General features: G+C 41.9%; 1 protein-coding gene and 1 long non-coding RNA gene across 2 annotated transcripts in view; one reads left to right on the plus strand and one right to left on the minus strand.

Moving 5' to 3' along the window:
- Positions 1–25,626, plus strand: part of LOC310988711 — a 531,702-nt gene that overhangs the window by 210,159 nt on the left and 295,917 nt on the right. The gene's annotated exons all lie outside the window — the stretch shown is intronic.
- Positions 2,131–25,626, minus strand: part of LOC310988879 (CDK5 and ABL1 enzyme substrate 2-like) — a gene marked incomplete at its 5' end in the record, with an annotated part of 41,043 nt that continues 17,547 nt past the window's right edge. Inside the window, 9 exons of the mRNA XM_083975683.1 lie at positions 2,131–2,373; positions 2,607–2,691; positions 4,092–4,211; positions 4,307–4,413; positions 5,509–5,606; positions 7,249–7,411; positions 8,158–8,266; positions 10,366–10,443; positions 21,855–21,953. Of these exons, the coding sequence (XP_083831809.1) occupies positions 2,227–2,373; positions 2,607–2,691; positions 4,092–4,211; positions 4,307–4,413; positions 5,509–5,606; positions 7,249–7,411; positions 8,158–8,266; positions 10,366–10,443; positions 21,855–21,953 (1,006 nt within the window). The 3' untranslated portion in view covers positions 2,131–2,226. The remainder of the gene's footprint in view (positions 2,374–2,606; positions 2,692–4,091; positions 4,212–4,306; positions 4,414–5,508; positions 5,607–7,248; positions 7,412–8,157; positions 8,267–10,365; positions 10,444–21,854; positions 21,954–25,626) is intronic.

The raw sequence follows: 25,626 nt of genomic DNA on the forward strand, positions 1-25,626 counted from the left end.
CCATGGACGGTGCAGCTTCCTGGCATTGACACTTCTCTGTGATGACATTTTTGCAAAGTTTCCTTTGCCTTATTGTGACCTGTCTGGTTTAAATGGTTGTATTGCTGCTTTGATGAAGCCTAATTTGATAAAGTTTAAAATTTATTTTTGAAATATTTCGTTAATAAATATGATTTCGTTAGTAATGTAGCCTAGTTGTCTTTGTCACATTTTATTTGGCATTATTAAATAATTATGCACATTTACAGATATTTTACATGATCTAAGTGATAACACGTGTTATGAAGGCTATTTTGAACAATAGGTGTGCCGTGAGATTTGTACTTGTCCTTTGGTGCCTTGGCCACAAAAAGTTTGGGAACCACTGTGTTAAATATATATAAAAAAATATATATATACATTTTTGTTGTTGTTGTATCATAAATATGTGTCTGACATTTATAATAAACCAAACATCTTGAGAATGGGTTGAATATTCAGTGAGTTGTGGTGATGTTAATGGTTGATAGACGTCTGCCTCTGTTGACTACAGGAAGTAGAGTTCCTCCTGCTCAAGATGGCCGCCATGGCGACGCATCGTTCCAATGGACAGAAGCGTCAGAAGCATCATCTATGTATATTATATACAGCTCTGGAAAAACTTAAGAGACCACTCCCAAAATGACCAGTTTCTCTGGTTTTACTATGTATAGGTATTTATAGGTATGTGTTTGAGTAAAATTCTATTTTTTTGTTTTGTTTTATTCTATCAACTACCGACAACATTTCTCCCAAAATTGAAAAAAATAAATAGTCATTTAGAGCAGGGGTCTCAAACATGTGGCCCAATCCGGCCCGTGGGATGAATTTACCAGGTTTTAAAATTACATAGAAGACAGAAGAGGCATTAAGTTGTTGAAATTGCATGTATTTTTTTCAAGAAATTTCAGGTTGGTCATAATATGTTTTCTAATAGGATAGTTCTTTAATGTAAACATCTTAATAATGCGCTTGTTTGCACTAAGTTTAGAGTTCCTATCATTTATAGGATATTATGCTGTTATTTTACCAGTCCGGCCACTTGAGATCACATTGCACTTAATTTGGCCCTTGAACTGGAGTGGTCTCTTAAGTTTTTCCAGAGCTGTATATCTATGGCTGGAGTCACACACACAGACACACACTGACACACACACGGTGACTTCCTGTGTGCGACCAGCAGAGGGAGCCACAGCTCAGAGGAAGAGGAGGAAGAGGATGAAGAACGACACTGACACTGACCGCGCCGTCGGCCAAGGCACTTGAACGCCTCGTCTGCCGTCTCTCCTCCGCCGCTGACAGAGTGTGTGACCGGTGGAGTAGTGATGATGAGTCATGATGAGCCGAGCAGCAGACGATGACTCAGCGTCAGGAAACCGCCGACGTCATCGACTCACACGGAAGTTCCCTTTAAATCACATTTCACTGTGAGTCTCCACGGTGAATAACTGTGAAATCCAGATGTTGAAACATCCCAGTGACACGATTGTCGAAGCTTTAGACATGATGACATGTGACCCCGAAGGCAGCGATCTGATTGGCTGTTGGACTGAGGCTCAGGTTTTCCTCTGGTGGTCGTGGTTACGAAGCATCTCTCCTGTTTCACAGTGTAGCTTCAGATCTCTGAGCTGCTGCACCGCAAAAACTCATCATCTTACCAGGAATATTTCTCTTATTTCTAGTCAAAACTAATCTCATTCTACTTAAAATAAAATAAGACTCGTCACATTAAAAGCAGCTTGTTTTTAGACACTTTTTACTTCTTTCAAGCAGATTTTCACTTGAAATAAGTAGAAAAATCTGATAGTGGAGCAAGTTTTTCTTTCTTATTACAAACACAAAAAACTTGCTTTCACTGGCAGATTTTTCTACTTATTTCAAGTGAAAATTAGTTTGAAACAAGTGAAAATGATCTAAAAACAAGTTAATTTTTAGGTGATGAGTCTTATTTTAAGTGGAAAGAGATTAGTTTTGACTAGAAATGAGACATTTTGACAAGAAATAAGACAAATATTCTTGGAGAGATGTGGAGTTTTTGCAGTGTGACGGGTTGAAAACCAACAGAACCGAAACAAGAACAACAAAGAAGAAGGAAGGAAGAAGAAGGTGAAGTTCAAAACGCTGGATTGATGCATGACCTCCGGTTTGACCCCTGGTGGTGGTTTCCACGGCGACGGTCACAGTGAGTGAGTGGTCAGGAAGAAGAAGCTAGAGCTGCTGCTGCTGCACCAGCCGCCGGTAGTGAGGCAGCACTTTACCCTCAGGCAGGTACAGCGCCATCTCCAGGGCAACCAGGATGGTGAACTCGAAGGAGATGAGCTCCCTACGGCCGATCCTGAAGCGCTCCTCCAGCTTCTACACACACACACACAGAGAGACACACACACACACACACACACACACACACACACACACACACACACACACACACACACACACACACACACACACACACACAGTTTTAGTTTTAGTTTTACTAAGGATCCCCATTACACTAAAACTGAGACACGCTGAGACCTGTGTGTGTGTGTGTGTGTGTGTGTGTGTGTGTGTGTGTGTGTGTGTGTGTGTGTGTGTGTCAGACTCACGTCGATGAGGTGTTTGACCTCCTGCTTCTTGAGGTCACTGCTGATCTTAGCAGCCAATAGGAGGCAGGCAGCTGACACCAGCTTCCTGTCAACAACAACAACAACAACAACAACAACAACAACAGAGAGAGAAACGGTCAGTAACAATGTGAGAGTAGGAAAATAAAACCAGACTCTGTTTCTGTCGTCTATGTCGACTATTAATTCTTTTTATGCTTGAATATCCCTGTTATTAACTTTTATATCTTGTTTTTTTTGCTGAATGTTTGTATAGTTGTGCATATTTGCTATTGTCTTTTAACCTATCTTTTCTCCCTCACAACCAGGGCGGGGAGGGACGGTTGAAACAGCGTTTTAAACAGAAACTACTGTCATTACTCTCGTTTTTATGCAGCATATCAGACAACATACTAGTGGACTCGTCATTTATATCACAATATAAATAGGTCAAACAAATATTTTTGTCCCGTGTGTAATTGTCAAGATCCGCATTTCGATAAATTTACTTTCCGTAGTCAAAAAACGGTTCGCACGAATAACTTTTGAATAGCGTGACGTCATTTCACGAGCTTTCCCAGGATTGGTCGGTGTTGCGTGCTGAAGGTAGTGACGGAATCTGACGGCTCAAGCTTGCGTGGTTTTAGAGGAAATCGCTGTGTATCAATCGACCCGGCGCTCCCCTACATTAATTCGTCCATCAGCTCATCACCTTTTATATCAGTATTATTATTAAAAATCTTCTGTGTTTCCGTCCATCAAGGTGTCATGAAGAGCAACAACTTCATGGAGACAGTAGAACTTTATAAGAAGTGTTTGATGTTTCAGTCTGTTGCTGATAAACTCGGTGTAAATGAAATATGAGCTCTGTGGCCTCATTTATCATTGTGGATACACCTTTTTTTTTACACCCTTTTTACCCCGTTTTGTGCGTCAAATTTGGGATCTATCAAGCCAAAACCTGACGGGGTAAAGTGCGGACATTTACACCCATTTTGTGTAGAGCAGTAGAGCTGTAACTGTGTAGTGGAAAGGCGTGCAAAGTAATGGTCACTATCCTGGAAATCCTGCTTTACATTGTTTTAACATCTAGGTAAAAAAAAAAAAGAAAGATTTTCTGGGATAAAGGGGCAGATTACATAAGATTCTTCTTCTTTCTGCTCCCTTTTGTTGAGATTTGGGAGGTTTTTGTTTTTATTGTAGCTTATTAAAATGCAAGATCATTTTTCTGACTGATTTATTGCCCGATATCGCCGTGTATCTGCTTTCTTTCCCCCGCCCTCCGCCCGTTGTGTGTGTGTAAAGGTGTAAATATTTTGGGTGTACGCCATTTCCGTCTTTTCGCCGTACGCAAAAATTTAGTAGCGGTTTTACACCCTCTTTGATAAATGAGGCCCCAGGTTGAAATCATAATGAATATGTCAGAATGTGGTTGGTGAATAGATGGATAGTTGACAGTAGGACGAGGATTTCTAAAGAGCGACGTACCTGTTCTGCTTGTTGAGTCGACCCTGCAGCACCAGCTTCTCAAAGTAGACGAACGCCATCGCTATGGTGACGGGCTGCAGGCCACAGTCCTCCCCCACCACCCTCATCTCTCTCTTCAGACTGAGACACACAGAGAATAATCAATAATCAGTCACCAATCAATCATCAATCACCACATCATTGATCACTGATCGGTGACGATGTAGAAACTTCACCTGCGTATTTTACTGAGGGTCAGTTTGATGTGAGGGAACTTCTCCTTAAACGTCTCGTTCATGTCTTTCTTCAGGTCGGACGGTTTCACGTACTCGATCACCGTGGTCTGATGGGGGGGGGGGGCAGAGAGAGAGGGGGGGCAGAGAGGGGGAGGGGGGGGCAGAGAGAGAGAGGGGGGGGGGGGGGGGGGGGGGGGGCACCAGAATACCATCAGTGACAGCAGCTGCATCTCCATCACAGGTCATCACTGAGTAAAAACCATATTTCTGAAAAGTCCCGTTGCTGTTTGCAGGTGTTTACATTGAACAGTGTCTCACGATATCCCATAATTATTTTAAATACGTTCAATCAGCTGTGTGATCTTTCTTTCTTTCTTTCTTTCTTTCTTTCTTTCTTTCTTTCTTTCTTTCTTTCTTTCTGTCTATTTCTTTCTTTCTTTCTTTCTTTCTTTCTTTCTTTCTTTCTTTCTTTCTTTCTTTCTTTCTGTCTTTTTCCTTCTTTCTGTCTTTCTTTTTCCTTCTTTCTTTCTTTCTGTCTTTTTTTCTTTATTTCTGTATTTCTTTCTTTTTTCCTTCTTTCTTTCTTTCTTTCTTTCTTTCTTTCTTTCTTTCTTTCTTTCTTTCTGTCTTTCTTCCCTTCTGTCTTTTTTTCTTTCTTTCTGTCTTTCTTTCCTTCCTTCTGTCTTTCTATCTTTCTGTCTTTCTTTCTGTCTTTCTGTCTTTTTTTCCTTCTTTCTTTCTTTTTCTTTCTTTCTTTTTGTCTTTTTCCTTCTTTCTTTATTTCTGTCTCATTTCTTTCCTTCCTTCTGTCTTTCTTTCTATCTTTCTGTCTTTCTTTCCTTCCTTCTGTCTTTCTATCTTTCTTTCTTTCTGTCTTTCCTTCCTTCTGTCTTTCTATCTTTCTTTCTTTCTGTCTTTCCTTCCTTCTGTCTTTCTTTCTGTCTTTCTTTCTTTCTCAGTTTTCTTTCTTCTGTCTCTTAGAAGGTTTGAAATTATAATTAAATAATGATGTCATCTAATTAACTTCTGCTTCGTTAACTTCAGCTCGTTAAGAAGGAACCAGACATCTGACATCTGTGTTCAGGACGTGATTGACAGCTGAGTGTGTGTGTGTGTGTGTGTGTGTGTGTGTGTGTGTGTGTGTGTGTGTGTGTGTGTGTGAGTGTGAGTGTGAGTGTGTGTGTGTGTGTGTGTGTCGTTACCATGTAGGAGGCGAAGATCAGCACGCGCTTGTGTTTCCCACAAGGCCACTGGTGATCGCTGAGGAGGTTGGGGTCGTAGTCGGTGACGTCATCCACACCTGGAGGACACACACACACACGCGCACACACACACACACACACACACACACACACACACACACACACACACACACACACGGAACATGAGAACCAACTTTGATTTGGATTCTGAGAGAATATTGATTGATAAGAATGAACGATTGATGAAATCTATTTCTAAAAAGAGATTAAAACTAAAACTGCTGCTGTAGTTTAATTGAAGCTCAAGTTGCTGTTTTGTGTTTCATGTTCCTGTTGTGTTGTTATTGTGTTGTTATTGTGTTAAACTTTATACTCTTTGTACTTAAAATGGAATTACCTTATACATGTTTAGGGTTAGAGGTCAGATTCTAGGTAGAAATAGGAATTGTTTTCATCATATAGCCTACTGTATTGCTGTTTTGATGTTTATAAGCTTTACAAGATCATGTCTGCTGTTTATTATGCACTAGAATATTTTAATTCATTATATTTTATTTTATTTTATTTTATTTAAATTCTTAATTCTATTTGTATCCCTCCCTTTTTGTTACCTTTATGTTTGCACCTGAGACCTGAAGACAAGTTCCTCGACTCTTCACTGCTCTGGGCAATAAAACTGTTCTGGTTCTGATTTGAAATTGTATTTTAGATTTTAAAATGATTTGTAAATAAACTAAATGAATTAATTAATGAATGAAGTAAAAGAGAGAGAGAGAGGAAATATGGAAAATACAGAAGGAAGGAGGGATGAAGAGTGTGTGTGTGTGTGTGTGTGTGTTTAACATCCTTTATCTATAAACACACACATTGACAAAAGCCTGTATTAGACTCTAAACCTCTCTCTCTCTCTCTCTCTAATCCAAAACATTTCATTAAAGGGATAGTTCACCCAAAATTCAAATTTCAGTGCATGTCCATATAACGGTTGCTAATGGATACCAACTGTCTTCGTAACAAAAAGACACACCAAAAAACATCCAGATACCTCCATGCTGCTCGTATGTAATGTCCCTCTTGTATTGAAGCCCCGAAATGAGAAATTGTTCGGAAAAAAATTAAATAAGTCTATATTTCAAGCTTGTTTTGTAGCGGAAGCTTCTCGAAGCTCCTCTTCCTGGTCCGCCCAAATCTCGCGCGATTTGCACCGGTGTCAGTAATCGCACTGACGCTGGCGACTTATTTAATTTTTTTCGGAACAATTTCGCATTTCAGGGCTTCAATACAAGAGGGACATTACATACGAGCAGCATGGAGGTATCTGGATGTTTTTTGGTGTGTCTTTTTGTTACAAAGACAGTTGGTATCCATTTGCAACCGTCATATGGACATGCACTGCTACGCCGAGACCCCCTGTAACTCAGAGAAGCCACGGAGGACTCTGAAACTTCTCCCAGCCCTTAGTCCACATGAGGGGGAGATAATGAGTGAAATTTGAATTTTGGGTGAACTATCCCTTTAACACAACACAGCTGTTTGTGTGTCTGTGTGTGTGATAGAGTTAAAAACAGTCTTCACTGATAGCAGGTTTATATTTATAGTCTTCCTGACGTTCCTCCTCCTCCTTCATCTATATATATGTGTCTCTATGTGTGTGTGTGTGTGTATGTGTGTGTGTCTCTGTGTGTCTGTGTGTGTGTGTGTGTGTGTGTGTGTGTGTGTGTGTGTGTGTGTGTGTCTGACCCAGGTCCAGCCCCACGGTGCTGTTGAGCCTGCTGGGTGTGTGTGTGTGCGTGCGGCCCGTCATGCTGTGTGTGCTGCGGGACGCCGGCAGCGGCAGCGGCAGGTCGACGGCCGATGGCACCAGAGCGTTGGTGGGGTAGAGGAACTGGGCGTACGACACCGACTGACACAGAGAGAGAGAGAGACACAATGAACACATGAACACCTGCACACACTCACCTGTATGTGTGTGTGTGTGTGTTCACTGCAAAAACTCTACTTGCTCCACTATCAGATTTTTCTACTTATTTCAAGTGAAAATCTGCTTGAAAGAAGTAAAAAGTGTCTAAAAACAAGCTGCTTTTAATGTGATGAGTCTTATTTTAAGTAGAATGAGATTTGTTTGGACTAGAAATAAGACAAATATTCTTGGTCAGATTTTGAGTTTTTGCAGTGCTGCATTAAACTACATGTCACTGCACTGCAAAAACTCAAAAATCTTACCAAGAATATTTGTCTTATTTCTAGTCAAATCAAATCTCATTCTACTTAAAATAAGACTCATCACATTAAAAGTAGCTTGTTTTTAGACACTTTTTACTTCTTTCAAGCAGATTTTCACTTGAAATAAGTAGAAAAATCTGATAGTGGAGCAAGTTTTTCTTTCTTATTACAAACACAAAAAACTTGCTTTCACTGGCAGATTTTTCTATTTATTTCAAGTGAAAATTAGTTTGAAACAAGTGAAAATGATCTAAAAACAAGTTAATTTTTAGGTGATGAGTCTTATTTTAAGTGGAAAGAGTTTAGTTTTGACTAGAAATCAGACATTTTGACAAGAAATAAGACAAATATTCTTGGAAAGATGTAGAGTTTTTACAGTGTGTGTGTGTGTGTGTGTGTGTGTGTGTGTGTGTGTGTGTGTGTTACCCGGCCGTACGTGTCCAGGTGGAAGCCCTCCAGTCCCGGCAGCATCTCCAACGTGGTGGAGATGTTTCCAGACGAGTGTCTCCTCCTCGGGTGGTTCAGGCTGGGGTCACTGCAGACACACACACACACACACACACACACACACCAATCTATCAGTTATTGATCAGGACAGAGCAGCTGATCAGAAGACAAACAGCTCGTCCACTTCACTGTCCTGCCGACAGTCAGACATTGAGGCGTTCATGGAGGAATCTGTTGGATTCAGGATTTAACTGGAACTCATTTCACCTGTCTGTCGGCGTGTTCACATCGGGTGCGAGGCAAATTTTATGCGCGACCAGATTACATACAAAGTCAATGTACAGATGCGAATGGACGCAAATTTGTGCCGGCGGCGCGAATGGCGCGAACGGCGCAACACGAATGAAGCAAAAACGCAAATGTTGCCCGAAATATTCGCGCGAATGCCGCGAGTAAAAACAAATATTCCAGCAAACTCGAGCGAGTAGAGCGAGGCGAATATTTTACTGGCGCCCGGTGTGAACGCACCGTGAGGTTTGATTATTGGTTCTTCTTCTCCTCTATAATCACTTCCTTCTCAGGGTTGTTCTCATCACAGTCTCCCAAATCGCGCACTTCTGCACTTACACTTAATATTTTGAGTGCATAAGTGCGTTCACACTGAGCAGTGTGCAAAAATGTTGTGCGCTATGTGCACTCAAACGGCCAGAACACTGAGTGTGGATCAATGGATACTTTCCACCCTCAACGGCCGCCGCCTTAGTGACGTAGCGGAAGCACGTCACTACTTTTCAAACGGCAGCGGTTGCTTTGAGCAGCGACGGAGCTGACACCGCCGTAAATGTTGTAAAAAGAAACACTCAAAACAACACAGCAATAACAATAACACAATAAAACACAACTTAATAGTGTTTTGATCGGCAAAAGCGCTGTCAAGTGTCGGTGATGGATGGTTACAACGGCCGGTTGCAATAAAGCTGTCGAGTCATTTCCGGTCAGTGTGCAGCGGCAGAGTTTGATTTGAGACGGTACTAACCTGTAAGTGCACTTTCTGATAGTGTAGTGTAAAGAAGTGCACTAAGACGTATGTGATTTGAGACACAACAACAATGTTTCATCCTTAAAACCCTGAAGCACCCGTGATGCCTTCAAGTTACTGTGAGAGAACGTTTCTAAAGGAAAATTCTGCACATGTGGCTCAGAGCAAAGAGGTGGATGCAACTACGCACAGACGTAACTCACAGGCGGCCATCTTGGGTCAGTCCTCTCCCTCTGACTCTGCTGCAGTAGATAGTGATCCAGTCACCTGCACTAAATAGCTACTCTTTTTTTTATTATTTAAACCTTTATTTAAACTTGGAAATATATTGAGGAGCAACCTCATTTGCAATATAGCCGAGACAAAATACAAAACATTTGAGGACAAGACACAACACAAAACGTTTGAAGCCTACAAGCATATCTGAAATACAAAATACCAAAAAGTAAAGTGACAAAGATAAATTGAAAACAGAGAAGTCTAGTTAAAAACAGGAGCAGTTGGAGGTAAAATAAGATGCAGTTATGGGTTTAAATTGTCCTAATGATAAAAGTGTGGAGAGTTTCAGATGGTTTTGCAGATTGTTCCAGGTTGCAGGTGCAACAGTAAGAAGAATTGGACTGGACTAGGCCTATATTACTTTATTTATATTACAATATTACTTTAACAACTTGCATAATGTTAGAAAAGTACATGATTAGTCATTTTAAGTATCAGGATCATAACTGCATTTCTGTCGTTCACAACAAACCAAACAACGGATCAAGTTGTGGTTGTTTTAGTGGAACTTGAACCAGAGGCTTAAAGCTCTGAGGGAGGGAGCGGACTGAGCCAAGATGGCCGCCGTGTCGTCGGGTCAGTCAACGTCTTCTAATAGATATCTATGAGTCAGGGGCATCTCCTGATCAAAGGTCAGAGGTCAGAGGTCAAAGGTCACCACCACAAGCTCAGCTACTAGTTCAGACAGGAAGTGTGAAGAGTGAGGTCACTTCCTGTTTCTCTGGCAGCTCAACCACCGTCCACAGAGACAATAGTGTTTACATGTATACCACACATCACTGTTTCCACTGATACTGTGTGTGTGTGTGTGTGTGTGTGTGTGTGTGTGTGTGTGTGTGTGTGTGTGTGTGTGTGTGTGTGTGTGTTACCTGAGGTAGAAGCTCTCTCCGTAGGGAAGAACAGAGAAGGCGGCACACAGAGACCTCTTAGCACAGATCAGCACGATCCTGAAAAACACAAACACACACACACACACACACACACATCAGTAACGACTCATCAACCGTTAAACACAGACTCATGTTTTACTGTGAGGTCGTGGTGAGAAACAGCAACAAAGATCCTTGTGTTTATTTTAATATTAATAAGTCAATCAATCAATCAATCAATCAATCAATCAAGATTTGTTTGCATAGCCCTTTAAAACAGGTCGAAGGGTGACCAACCAAAGTGCTTCACTGTAAAAACTCCAAATCTTTCCAAGAATATTTGTCTTATTTCTTGTCAAAATGTCTCATTTCTAGTCAAAACTAATCTCTTTCCACTTAAAATAAGACTCATCACCTAAAAATGAACTTTTTCACTTGTTTCAAACTAATTTTCCTTGAAATAAGTAGAAAAATCTGCCAGTGAAAACAGGTTTTTTGTGTTTGTAATAAGAAAGAAAAACTTGCTCCACTATCAGATTATTTTAAGTGAAAATCTGCTTGAAAGAAGTGAAAAGTGTCTAAAAACAAGTTTTGACTAGAAATGACATTTTGACTAAAAATAAGACAAATATTCTTGGTAAGATATTTGATTTTTTGCAGTGTTTACAATAAAATAGAAAGCGACGGCAACAAAAACAGAGTAAACATGGCTCAACAATTTGCCAGAGAGCTTTACAATAAAATAGTAAGTTAAACGTCAATAGTGAGAGACATTCCAGAACAACAGTAAAAAATACAACAATAAAAACACAGAATAAACATAGCACAACAGTCTTAAGTGTTAAAACCATCTTAAAAAGTAAAGTTTTCAGTTTAAAGTGTAGAAAGAGCGACAGCAGGTCAGAGATGGTTCGATGTCGAGGAGTTCAGACAGAACTGAACTGTTCCATCGACACCGTTCTGACCCTTCACTGCTGTTCATGTTTCATTAATCACAGCTGCTCTCTGAGAGTTCATTAATTCATGTTTATTACTGACTGACAGTTTGTGTCCCAGCTCTGTGAGGAGGTTGGAGGCTGCACACCAACGTGGTTTATTTAAATAATATTGTGTACGTAACATAACGGTACATTATATATATTTGTACAAGGTGAAGTCTTTATATTTTTATTCCTTCCTTCTGTACGAGTCCTGTGCGTCTGTGATACAGTTGCAAGTGAATTTCCCACATGTGGTGGGATCAATAAACTTGTGTCTTCTGTCTATTGTTTTATTGTTTTATTGTCTTATTGTGTGGGTTGTTGAGTTTCTGCAGCAGAAGTTTCTTCTTCTTCAGGAACACCAAGAGATTTCACTGAGTCAATATCACACACACACACACACACACCTCTGAGTATATAAGTTACAACAGATTCACATTTAACACTTTTACTGTCTGTTTTATCTTTTAATCTGACAACACAAATGAGTGTTTTCAGTACTACACTGTAAAAACTCTACATCTTTCCAAGAATATTTGTCTTATTTCTTGTCAAAATGTCTCATTTCTAGTCAAAACTAATCTCTTTCCACTTAAAATAAGACTCATCACCTAAAAAGTAACTTGTTTTTAGATCATTTTCACTTGTTTCAAACTAATTTTCACTTGAAATAAGTAGAAAAATCTGCCAGTGAAAGCAAGTTTTTTGTGTTTGTAATAAGAAAGAAAAACTTGCTCCACTATCAGATTTTTCTACTTATTTCAAGTGAAAATCTGCTTGAAAGAAGTAAAAAGTGTCTAAAAACAAGCTGTTTTTAATGTATAACTATGTGTGTATAAATATACTTATTTTAGGTCTAATGAGATTTGTTTTGACTAGATCTAGATAGACTAGACTAGATCTAGGTCTAGATGTAGAGGATGTGAATCAACCCTCCGACTCTGGTGAAGGTTCAGTAAACATATTTACATCAGTGTGCAGCAGAACAACACACACTCTCCCAAAAGACTCTGCCTGACAACTTAACCATGATGTGTTATAATGAGCTGCGTGTGTGTGTGTGTGTGTGTCCTCTGGAGTATTAACCCCTGCAGTGCAGCATCACTCTCCTGGTTTGTGTCTCAGAGGAAAATGTTTACAGTCATTATCTCAGACTGGAGAACACACACACACACACACACACACACACACACACACACACACACACACACACACACACACACACACACACACACACACACACACACACACACACACACACACACACACACACACACACACACACACACACACACACACACACACACACACACACACACACACACACACACACACACACACACACACACACACACACACACACACACACACACACACACACTCTCCTATCTGTGTGTGAATGGTGTCTGTGTCTCTTCACGTCCGTCCCTCTGGTCTCAGCTCCACAGAGAGACTGAAGTGACTGATGAACATCACAGAACGTCCACGTCGCCCCTTTACACGGCAGCCAATGAGACGCAGTCATAAGGACGGGCTCTGATGTCCTCCAGACCTCCAGACCTCCAGACCATAACTCTCTAAAGAGTCTCCAGCTGGTCCAGAATGCTGCAGCGAGGGTTTTGACAGGAGTTAGGAAGAGAGAGCACATCTCTCCCACCTTAGCTTCTCTCCACTGGCTTCCTGTAGGATTTAGAATAGACTTCAAAATCCTTCTGCTGACTTATAAGGCTCTTAACGATAAAGCTCCAACCTATCTGAAAGAACTAATCATTCCTTACTGTCCTACCAGAGCACTCCGCTCCCAGAACGCAGGTCTGTTAGTGACTCCCAGTATCTCTAAAAACAGACTGGGAGGTAGAGCCTTCAGTTACCGGGCTCCTTTACTGTGGAACCAGCTCTCTCCATGGGTCAAAGAGGCAGACACTCTAACTACATTTAAGTCTAGACTTAAAGGGATAGTTCGGGTCTTTTGATATGAATCTATATGGCATCCCCATCACCAGTTACGTGCTGTGACAGTGACTTTCCCCGGACTGCGTCCCGTGAGCGGAGTTCCGGCCTGGTTTCAGTCCCTTTGGCTCTGTGCTAAAACAAGGGATGGCTTCATCACTTGTGTCATAGTCAGATATGTTTATGTGAACTATCGGAGCAGTAAACTCAGTGAAACAGCTGATGGAAACACACAGCCGTCTACAGGCGGCAGCGCGCAGTGATACGGAGGGAGAGAAAATAGCGCCAAGCGATTGCGAGGTCAGACTTTTTCGTGGACAACGGTTTTGTGATGCAAATGTATCACTCTTTTGAACGCATATTGTTTTGAGAAGAAAACGCTTTATTTTCGTGACCCCAGCCAACTAGCCGGACTACATTCGTCAGCACCGAAACCAGACCGGAACTCCGCTCACGGGACACAGTCCGGGGAACGTCACCGTCACAGCACGTAACTGATGATGGGGACGCCACATAGATTCATATCAAAAGACCCGAACTATCCCTTTAAGACCTTCCTTTATGACAGGGCTTTTAGTTAGGGCTGGTTCAGGTAGCTCTGAACCTTCAGACCTCCTCCTCACCAACGTGATGTTTCTTCTTCAGGTTTGAAACAAACTGTCACTGGGACTGATTCAGTTTCAATCAGAGTTTAACTCAGATCTGTGATGAGATGAAGAGAGAACACGTCGTGTCCTTCACTGTGACGTTGTCGTGTTCTGGAGGAGATGAAACCACGAGGAGCTTCACGTCTGTCTACGTGTCCATGTTCCTGATGGGTCTGGGTCTGTTCTGGTCTCTGACGGTGCAGCTCCACTTCCTGGTTTAGACTCAGGCTCCCGATGACATCACCATGACATCACCGGGCCAAGATGGCGGCGCCCGGTGATGTCAGTGACGGTTGGACTTCATGTTTGTCCAGTGAGAGGAGACAGGACCTCCAGCTTCATAAACACTGAGTTTCACATGACCGTGTGTGTGTGTGTGTGTGTGTGTGTGTGTGTGTGTGTGTGTGTGTGTGTGTGTGTGTAGGATGTTATCTCATGTTCCAGACAGGGGAACATGCAGCTAAAGGCCGAGACACCGGGGACTGTTTAGAAAGCTGCGCTGAGATAAACCCACGGAGAAGAAAACAGCAGCTGATCCAACACAGAGGCTCCTTCTAGAGACCCACACATCAAGAAGAGGCTTCCAGCTCAACTCTGACCTGCTGGTTTCTCTAGTCAAAAGCCCAGTCTGCTGCTAGTTAGTTATAACTAGTTATCAGTAGTTATATAACGTCAAGGTGAAATCCGGCGATCTGATTGGTTGTTAACCGTGGTATAATGAGCATATACCACGGCTACTATTCTAAAGCCTTATCACAGCGTAGGCTATCACTCCGCCTCAGGCACGTATGACTGGTATGAATGGAAGTTGTTGTCATGTATCCATGACAACGGACTGTTGCAGTCCATAGCAACAGACAGTTGATGTTTTTACGATGTTAAAATGTAGTAAAGTAGTGTAATTGACATGTTGAAGGTGAACTTTGACCTCCAGAGGGTTAACAATGGTAGAGGGGACTGAGCAGTGACAGAGCTACTTGGAGCTAACGTCTGGACAGCTGGGAACAGATTTTTATTCTGCTTGAAGAAAACTACATGTCCTCTTTCATATTGTTGTTATTGGTAACCGGTTTATAAAAGCTATATATCACTCCAGTCCTCCAGGTGGTCTCTGCTCATTCTACCACTCTAATGCCCTGTACACACTGTGCGATTTCGCCCGTCGCAGACGAAAGATGGCGGATCGTAGGAGAATCGTGGCGAAATCTTTGGTCGTAGCTCTAAATCGGCCGTCTTACGTCGCACAGTGAGACAGGCTCTACGACGGCCGTTGTCAGCGTCTTGCGACCAAAGACGACCTGCAATTAAATTCTGACAGTGTCAGAAAACTGCTACGACCTACGTCTACTAATCAGCTGATGGACGTCTATCAGTGGCGCAGCTGACAGGGACGAGCACTGATTTTCGAGTAAATAGTCATTAAATTAAAAAACGAATAGTTTAGCCTATCCTGTCATGTCTGGAGAGGTGTATATTCCTTTTTACTGTCGCAGAAAGAGGAGGAACATGGACAGACTCATACAGCCATCAGAAAAGTTGTGTGTGAAACTCTGTCCAAAAAAAACAAAAAACCCATGTGCGGACTATGATGAGAAGCGGTCGCCTACCGGAGAATATTGACGTGTTTACGCCGGGAGAGGTGACTTCGTCCTCGTTTAGATGTGCTCTCATTACGTGACGGTACTGCTGTGATGTTCTCTAGTACCAATACAGGCCGTGATTTCATTTTTAAATAACGGACAACTAGCGGTACTGCTCCACTGGTGCCGGTGACTTGTGTCTGTGTGTGAAGAGGGAGAGAGGGAGGGAGGGGGGAGGAGGGGGAGCGGGCGACCTGCGATTCAGTAGAACGATCATCGTACAGTCTGCACACGTCAAACTTGACGTCGTAGCAAAGATTGTAAATTCCACGTCGCATAGTGTGTCATGCAACAGTCTTATAAGACTGCTAAAATCGCACAGTGTGTAGAGGGCATTAGAGGGAACAACGCCCCTTAGAGTGGTAGAATGAGCATAGACCACGGCCTGGAGGGATAGCCTATATTGCTTAATTATTACACGGCTCTATTGAATGCTGCTCTCTGATTGGTCCAGTGCTGCGTTCTGCGGTCCGTTATTTCTGAATAACAGACCGTCGTCATGTATAACAGACCGTTGCTAGGGACGCTGCTCTGATCAGCGCAGCACAGAAAAGAGAAACTATGCAGGATATTTACCTGATGTTTCATTTTTACCGTCATTAAACAGCTTCGGACTAACAGTGATGTTAGAGATAAATGACTTGTAACTTGTTACAAGGAGACTGGAGGCTGGAAACCAAACGAAAAAGTTTAGTTCCTGTTTTATTTTGAAGTTCTGTGTTGTGTCATGGTCTGTGTCTTGTATTGTTTCCTGTTTTATTTTGAAGTCCTTGTCTTGTCTTCCTGTGTTTTCCCTCCTCAGTCTCCTTGCACACCTGTCCTGTGTTTCACATCATCAGCCGTGCTCCTTGTGTGTCTCCACCAATCAGGTTTCTTTGCCCTCCTGTCTCCTCACCTGTTGCTTGTTGGTTTGATTAGTTCTGTTGTATTTAGTCTTGTGATTCTTTCATTTCCGTGTTGGATTATTGTTTGTCGTCAAGGTGTTCTGTTCTCCTGGCTGTTGAAGCAATTAAATCCTCAGTTTGCAAGAAATCTGCCTGTACGCTCCTGCATTTGGGTCCTTCCTCCTACAACCGTGACACTCTCCTCTCGGTGGCACCTCTTGTTTACGACAGATACAACTACACACAATACACACACCGTAACACGTGTATGGTAATCCATCGATCCACTGATTGATTATCAAAGGCTTCAAATGCACGAACAGGAGGAGGCTCAGTGAAACAGCGGACGTGACCGGACATGCAGAAATGATGCAATTAAAAATCGATGAATGTCGTATTTTGATCAACATTATGTTTCAAATTAATTATTTTACTCGTAAACCGTGTAATAAGCAGTTAATGTATAGTTGGTCGGTTGTTATGGAGAAATAAACCCCGACAGGATGTATGGAATCCCTCCGCTTCCTGTCGGGGTTTATTTCTCCATAACAACAGACCAACTATACATTATCCCGCTTATAACACTAGTTATGTGTAGTTATGTGTAGTTATCAGTAGTTATGTGAACACACACAGCTACAGTGGGAAAAACAAAAACATTACAACTTGATTTTGGACACATCTGTAAAAAAGAAAAGAAAACTGGACTGATGGCTTCGTCCCTGCTGCTCCTCTGTCCGTCCCAGGAGAGAGATTATGGATTTGGATTTGCATTACACACACACACACACACACACACACACACACACACGTTCCCCATCATGCCTGGGAAAGCACGGAGCAGGAAGTCTCCGGGGAGCCGAGTGGAAACAGCAGCAGCAGCAGCAGCAGCAGCAGCAGCAGCAGACTGAGTTGAGTCCTCGGAGGTTTTCTGTCCCTCCACTCGTCCGTTTGTCTTAACACATTTCATCACAGCGAGGCCAAATTATCCCATAATCACCTTCAGGGAAAACAAACAGCGTTCCCACTGGGACGTGAAGCTCAAGCTCCGAACACACACACACACAGAACAAGAAGGACGATCAACAACATGTTTTTAATTAACTGTGATAACGTGACCTTTAGATGCAGCAGATGTTGGAGCGCCACCACAGACTCAGGCTGTTTCTGTCTGAACTCACTCTGACACGAACCGTCGGACCTTCACTTGGCGCTCGGTGACGACTCACATCCTCTGGGATGGATTATTAAAGATTAAAGATTAAATATTAAATATCTGAGTTCAGGCTGGTGGAGGAACAATGTGAACTTCAGAACAATGACTGATGCTGTTGATCCAGAAGAAACTACTCTAACCTTATTTACACTTTTTAACATTTTGGTGACAATGAAAATTAATGTAAGGAGGAATTCTTTAGGATTTCCACCTTAACTCAGCTCCATGTGTCCCTTGTCTCTAGTGCTGGTTAAACCAATGCCTTGTAACTAGTTCCAGGGAGAATGGAGCGTCTCTTGGCTGAAAACCAACCTCGTAAGATCAGAGCCTCCGACCCGGTGTCCCAGCTCTCGTCTCCATGGCGACACCGCCACACAAATATTTGTTCTGAGACTGAAGAACATTACTTCTTTGGTCAAAAATATTGTTGAGAAAATTCTGGAAAAAATACTTTTTTAGAAAAAAAGTGATAAAAATTTCAAATAAATACGTTTTTTTTAAACAAATTCTAGAAAAAAAGTGGTAAGAATTCTAAAAGAAAGAAAAAAGATAAATATTTTCTCAAAAATTTCTCCATAGAGTGGTCAAATTTTCAAAAAGTTAAAAAAAAAAATTCTAAAATTAAAATGTATCCAAAAAATGTTAAAGAAAAATCTAGAAAAAGTGGTTAAATTTCTATAATAATAAAAAAAAAAAAGTAAAATATTTTCTAGAAAAAAGTTTATTAAAGAAAAATCTAGAAATAGTTTTTACATTTCTAAAAAAAAAAAGAAAAAAAAAGAAGGAGACACCAGAGTTAAAGATGATGCAGAGACACGAGTGAAATAAAAGACTCAGGAATAACATGAGTAGTAGTGTAGTAGGGAAGTGTGTCCTCCATGAATTTATGCATTTTGATTTTGATTGAATTCTGGTTTTCTTCGGTGTGCGCTGCTCCGTGACAACATGGAGAGCGTTGCTGCTGCTGCTGCTCACTGGGTCTATTTTAAACCAATCAGCTCTGAGTGTGTTATTATCAGATGTCTGGTGCTGCTGTGACCCAGAGGTCTGACTCATGAACGCTGTGAGGAAGCACCAGAATAGAAAACAATAGAGGAAGAATAGAAGTGAACAGAGACAGTTCAGAGTCGGAGCTGCAGAGGAAACACCTGAGTCGTGTCCTATGAAAACCCTCAATACCTTAAAGGGATAGTTCAACATTTAGTCAAATTGTCCCATTACCATAATCCCTATAGTCATAGCAGTAGGTTCGTTACCTTTAATTGTCGGTGCAAGCTGTTTTTAGAACGGCGGAGCAGAGCCGTGAGCTGCTCAGAGCTACGCTACGGAGGCTCATTATGGGATTTCTTGGTTTCCCTCATCAAACTCATCAAATACACAATCCAACAACTCCACAACGCTCTGGTGGACAAGTTGTGAGCTGCACATTCACCACGCTATGAGATAATAACACAACGTTACCACACAGAGTTGTTTTAGAGGGAAATACAGAGACTGTTGATGAAAAACTGTCCCTGAAGGCAACGTGCATCAGTGGTTTTGCATGAATTTCCCTCTACAACAACTCTGTGTGGTAACGTTGTGTTATTATCTCATAGCGTGGTGAATGTGCAGCTCACAACTTGTCCACCAGAGCGTTGTGGAGTTGTTGGATTGTGTATTTGATGAGTTTGATGAGGGAAACCAAGAAATCCCATAATGAGCCTCCGTAGCGTAGCTCTGAGCAGCTCACGGCTCTGCTCCGCCGTTCTAAAAACAGCTTGCACCGACAATTAAAGGTAACAAACCTACTGCTATGACTATAGGGATTATGGTGATGGGACAATTTGACTAAATGTTGAACTATCCCTTTAAATAGCCACAGAGACTGAGCAGATCCTCCAGGTGAGAGGAGACTCAGACTGAGTCAGACTGAGACCAGCTGCTGCTACACAACTACACAATTACACAACTACACAACCTGCAGGGACCTGGGTCTGCAGCAGCACAGACGTCACCGACAGAAACTACAACTACAAGTCTGAACACAATCTAAAACAACGACGACAACAACAACTGCTGCTCCTGTTATTGTCAACACTCCACCTCCAGCCGACCTTGTGTTGTTGTTGTGTAACTCTACACACTTTAAAGAGTTCAGCTCAACACGCTGCAGAGACCAGACCACTGGGGATGTCATGTCACCATTACACATGTTCTTGGGGAAGTGTTTGAAATATTCAGGTCATAAATTGTCATCTATACCAAATGTTCATGTATCATTTTTTGTTCTGTTTTTGTTTGTTTTTTTTAAATACAAATGACACTAACATTTAAATTCCTATCAATTCAATGTTACATTACCAGTATATGAACATTTTGGCGCCACATCTGCTGATACGGTTCATACATAATCTTCTTTGGGAAGTGACGGTATTTGGGAATCTTTAAGATTAATTCATTGTGGCGTTTAATGCCAAGATTAATTGTGAAAACAAGTAATGGTGACATCCCTATAGTCCACATCTGTCCACATCTGTCCACAGCTGCAGCAGTGGGACGATGTGATTAATGTCCCTTTTCAGTTTATATAGTTATACTCAGTGTCCTTCAGGAGACAGTCGTCTTATACAAAATTAAGCAATATATCCCTCCAGGCCGTGGTCTATGCTCATTCTACCACTCTAAGGGGCGTTGTTCCCCCTTAGAGTGGTAGAATGAGCAGAGACCACCTGGAGGACTGGAGTGATATACTGCTTTTATAAAACGGTTACCAATAACAACAATATGAAAGAGGACATGTAGTTTTCTTCCAGCAGAATAAAAATCTGTTCCCACCTCTCCAGACGTTAGCTCCAAGTTAGCTCTGTCACTGCTCAGTCCCCTCTACCATTGTTAACCCTCTGGAGGTCAAAGTTCACCTTCAACATGTCAATTACACTACTTTACTACATTTTAACATCCTAAAAACATCAACTGTCTGTTGCTACGGACTGCAACAGTCCGTTGTCATGGATACATGACAACAACTTCCATTCATACCAGTCATACGTGGCTGAGGCGGAGTGATAGCCTACGCTGTGATAAGGCTTTAGAATAGTAGCCGTGGTATTTAAGCAATATCACACGAGAGGGAGTGCTGTTGTACTGTATATCAGCACGGCTGTGATTCGGTCGTAGGCACGAGGCCGCAGGCCGAGTGCCGCAGATAATCACACCGGCTCCGCCAACAGAAATAGTTCTGCAACTGGAAGGGAGACGAGGCTGTTGCCAGGCAACACTTAAACATTTCATACTAGCTTGCTACGAGCTACAAGCTTCTCCACCGAGCTGCTTCCAGTGCTGGTTCTGGTTCTGAGCCAGTGTCTGATTAGCACCGCAGCAACAGGACCAGCGTGAAGACACAGAGACGTTATCGATACCGTATTACATTTGTTTATCATCTATGTAATCAATATAAACACAGTTGAAGCTAAGTAGCTGAGCTACGTGGCTAACAACAGCTAATGCTAATATCAAAACACATCACCGTTAAAACGTAGTTGCCCCCGCGGCGATTTTTTTTCCAGCCGGGTTTAGTAGAGATTTATCTCCAATTAGACGGACCAGGTCAGGTCCAGGTTTTAATGTTCAGGTCCGTTTATAACTGTAGCAGCAGCAGCAGCAGCAGCAGCAGCAGCAGCAGCAGAGAGATGGGGCAGCTCCTGTATGGGGAGCCTGGCTCTGACTTAGCTCCTGTCCAGCTGAACAGCGGAGTGATAACGTCCGTAAAAAGTCCCAGTGCTGTTATACTGTATATCAGCACTCATGGAACGTCTCTTGTCCAATCAAATTGCTCGGTTGGGACCGGTCGGAACTAACTGTTGTATAATATACCACGGCTAACAACCAATCAGATCGCAGGATTTCACCTTTATGTTTTATAACATAATATATAGGCCTACATATACATAAATGTATAGAATGTATATATATATACACATTTACACATTATTGTATCATGGAAAGAAATAAAAACAACCAACCAAACAATTCACTTTGTTCACAGACAAGAGACAGAACTGGATCACCTCCAGTTTCCATGTTACAGACAGCTGTGTGTGTGTGTGTGTGTGTGTGTGTGTGTGTGTGTGTGTGTGTGTGTGTGTGTGTGTGTGTGTGTGTGTGTGTGTGTGTGTGTGTGTGTGTCTCACCTGCTGCCTCTGGTGTCGTACTGTTTCATGTTTTTGATGAAGTGGATCTTCTTGGCGGCGTGTCGCGGTCTGGGAGAACCACCGGAGAGATTACGAGTCCTGAGACAGAGACAAAGATAGAGACATGATGAGTATCTGGACTGTACCCACACAGACACACACACACACACACACACAGACACACACACACACACACACACACACACACACTATCCAGCCTGACAACATGGAGACCAAACATCAGTAATAAGCGACTCGACGTTTTCTGTGAATTTAAAACAGTTCAACCTGAAACTAAATGAAAACACGTTTCAGTTTCTGCTGAACTGTGTGTGTGTGTGTGTGTGTGTGTGTGTGTGTGTGTGTGTGTGTGTGTGTTGAAGGTCAGGCTGTGAGTCAGTTTGTGTTGCCGTGTCGACCTCGTGGATTAAAACAACAGACGTCGACATGAAAACGGGCCAAGGAGCTCAGTGACATCACAGCTGTTACATAACATCACTGACATCAGCACGAGTCTCTCACACACACACACACACACACTCACACGGCACCTGCAACAACATGTAACTGTGTGTGTGTCATCATCGTACACAGTCACAACACACTCTCACATTTACATATCAGGATCCTCAGCACTTTGCTGCAAACACACAACAACAGTTTAGAGAATGTGTGAGAGTTTGTGTGTTCGAGCCGTCAGGACGACTTCACTATCCAACACAAGTCTAATTATTGTAACAATGTTCGACATTCGAAGGTGAAACTGACGTTAGAACGTGTTCCTTCTGCAACATAACGTTGTGCATCGCAACGTTCAGGGCATAAACATGTTGATAAAACTAACTGTTGTGTTGTTGTGCGATGCAGAGCTGCAGCTTCAAATTTATGAGCAGAGTTTTTTAATTGCCCGGAGCGCGGACTACATGTTCAACTCAACTAAACTCCACTGTGATCCACTGCACCACTACTTAGAATATTTAGATTATGATTGAATTGGTAAAACTGAAGTGTGTTGCAGATGTTACATAACAGATTTGGTTGGAATGCCCTTTAGTGGATGCAAGACATAATAATAAACTGGTATAGCCGAATATATAATGAGCTTTAAAAAAAACATGAAAAATGTGAATATTTAACATAAGAAGCATTAGATATTCAATTTTGGGGGGAAGGCTGCCAGCCCTACTTTGTATATCTGTTGTCATGTTGTGTGTGCTTTGTGTTGTGTGTTGGGTGGTCACCTCAAGGGGTTATCCATGAATAAATCTGAAACAACACAACCACACAACAACAGCCACACAACAACAGCCCATCTTCACAGCTCTGCCTCTGAGGGTTTCTCATATCTCTAGTGTCTCCTCCCTCTGTCCCACAGCGGTTTGGACCGGTCGGTCGCTCGGTGTCCTCAGAGGACGCACCGCTGCTGTCTGTCAGACCATCAGGAGTAGGGGTGCAAAGGGGCAGAAAATGTCCAGTAAATTTCCAGAAACTTCCCATGGGAAGTTAAGCTGGGGAATTTGGGAAATATTCCAAATTGGAAACTTTCCATGGGAATTATGGGAATTATTGGGAATTTATGGGAATTAGCTGGAAATTGGGGGTAATTTCAACAAACTGTATCATATCCAAACATAAATGTAAATATTTTGTTTTGTCATAAGCAGATATCCATGCAAAATAATACAAAAAACATGACATTTCAACAGATTAATTTGTGAGTAGAACTTTATCAAGTTTTAATTCTTGTATGAACAATCAATTATTTTACTGAACAACAAAAACATGAATGGTGAGTAAAATATTACTTACTATATTGGATTCAATCTGGTTGTTTTAGCCAAGATTATGCTACAATATATTTTCCCCAACTATATTTAAGTTCCCTGTTATGGGCCAACCTTCAATTTTGTAAATTTCATATTTTTTCCCGTTAATTCCCATGGAAAGTTTCCAACTTTGAAAATTCCTGGTATTTTGCAACCCTAGTCAGGAGGAAACACCACACAACCTGCACAACCTTCACCTGAGCCGGTCAGTGACAGATTACACATGGACATGGACCACAGCCAGAACCAGAACCAGAATCAGTCCAGAAGCACCAAGGTGAAACACAGAAGGTGTAATGGATAATGGATAAGGGTTATCCATGTTTCTCTTTGTCGTTAGCACTTCTTGTCTCTGTTATTCATTTGACATCCACAGATACATCTGTCACATCACCATAGCTGGTCATTTTTTTATTTTTTGTAACTGAGAATTACCATCGTTGGTTTTACATCTGCCACTGTTGCCACTTTCATGTTTTATCTTTATTATTACTTTATTTATTACTATCAATACTATGAATAACCATGCTGCTATGAGCACTTTGCACTTTGCCGACCTCATACATGTGGTTGTCTAAATGTTGTCCATTGTCTAACTGTGTCTGTTTATGCCTCATCTTTGTATAATAGCTTGTATTCTGTGTATTTTACTACTTTTATGTTATGTGTAGGGACTACAGATGGAAATTAGCTGGGAGCTAAATCTGGTGCAACCATCTTTTCTTTTTTTTTTCCTTTAAATTATTAATGTAATTGCACATTGTCCCTTATTAAACTAATAAACTAAACTAAACTAACATTAACCCTATAGGTCACATGAGCACAGGCTGGTCGGAGCTCCCACACATCACAACGTTTGATTAAAAACCACTCAGATAAATTAACTTATTCAGACATGGCTTGATTTAATGTAAGGTTGTGTAATGACAGACTGTTGCACCAAACTGTTGTAGGTGTCGATATTCTCCCGTTTCTTTGGGACACATGTGTTGGTCATGTCCGGTTTCTGGTCGTCATCTTTCTGCAGCCTGATCCTTTAACAGCTACAGTATCTTTGGTGTAGTTAGGAACGAGCCAAAGTTGTCCCGCTCCACAAAAATACACTTGCCTATGCATCGTTGCATCTCTACCGTCTATTACTGCTGAACGCGAAGGAGTTTGGGTCTTTTTGGTGAGTCTGTGTCTGTTTTTGTATTTGTGCATTTTTGTTTTCTTCTTTTGGTGTTCTGTTGCCTGTTTTTGTGTGTGAGTGTTTTTGTGTGTGGGTTTGTTTGTGGGAATGCCCCCAGGATGGGTTGGGTTGGGGTGTGGGTGTGGCGTTCAAAACCTGATGTAAACTGATTACGTTGTAAAAATAAACAAATTAAACGTATTTTGAAGCTGCACATCATCCAGTGTGAACCTGGTCCCATGAGGTCCAGTCTCTCCACACACTGATCCAGTGTGAACCTGGTCCCATGAGGTCCAGTCTCTCCACACACTGATCCTGAGCTCTGACGTCCCCAGACTCTGTGAGGAAACTAATATTTAACACACATGCACAACGCAGATTGAGCCATAAGCCCTGGAGGTATAAGCAGAACAGTAAGACCTGCTGAGAAGCTGTTATACAACTGTAACACACACATACACACACGTTCCTGCAGAGTAGGACACACACACACACACACACACACACACAAAGCATCTGTTAGTGTTTTTTATGGCTGACTGGATGATTGGACACCACATGGAGTTCAGATCAGAGCTGTTCACCCTGTGACCTCCTCACCGTCTCTTCTCAGAACAATAGTTTTCAGTACGTGTGTTATGTAGTCACCACATCTGTGCAGGTTGTATACAGTAGCCACTCACACTGAGATCCAGACTCTGATGCTGGTGCTTTAACACTCCAGTCAAATATCACATGTACACGAACATACACGTCTTAATTCACCGGCTACATG

Source organism: Trachurus trachurus, assembly GCF_905171665.1.
Source record: "Trachurus trachurus genome assembly, chromosome: 7".
NCBI lineage: Eukaryota > Metazoa > Chordata > Actinopteri > Carangiformes > Carangidae > Trachurus > Trachurus trachurus.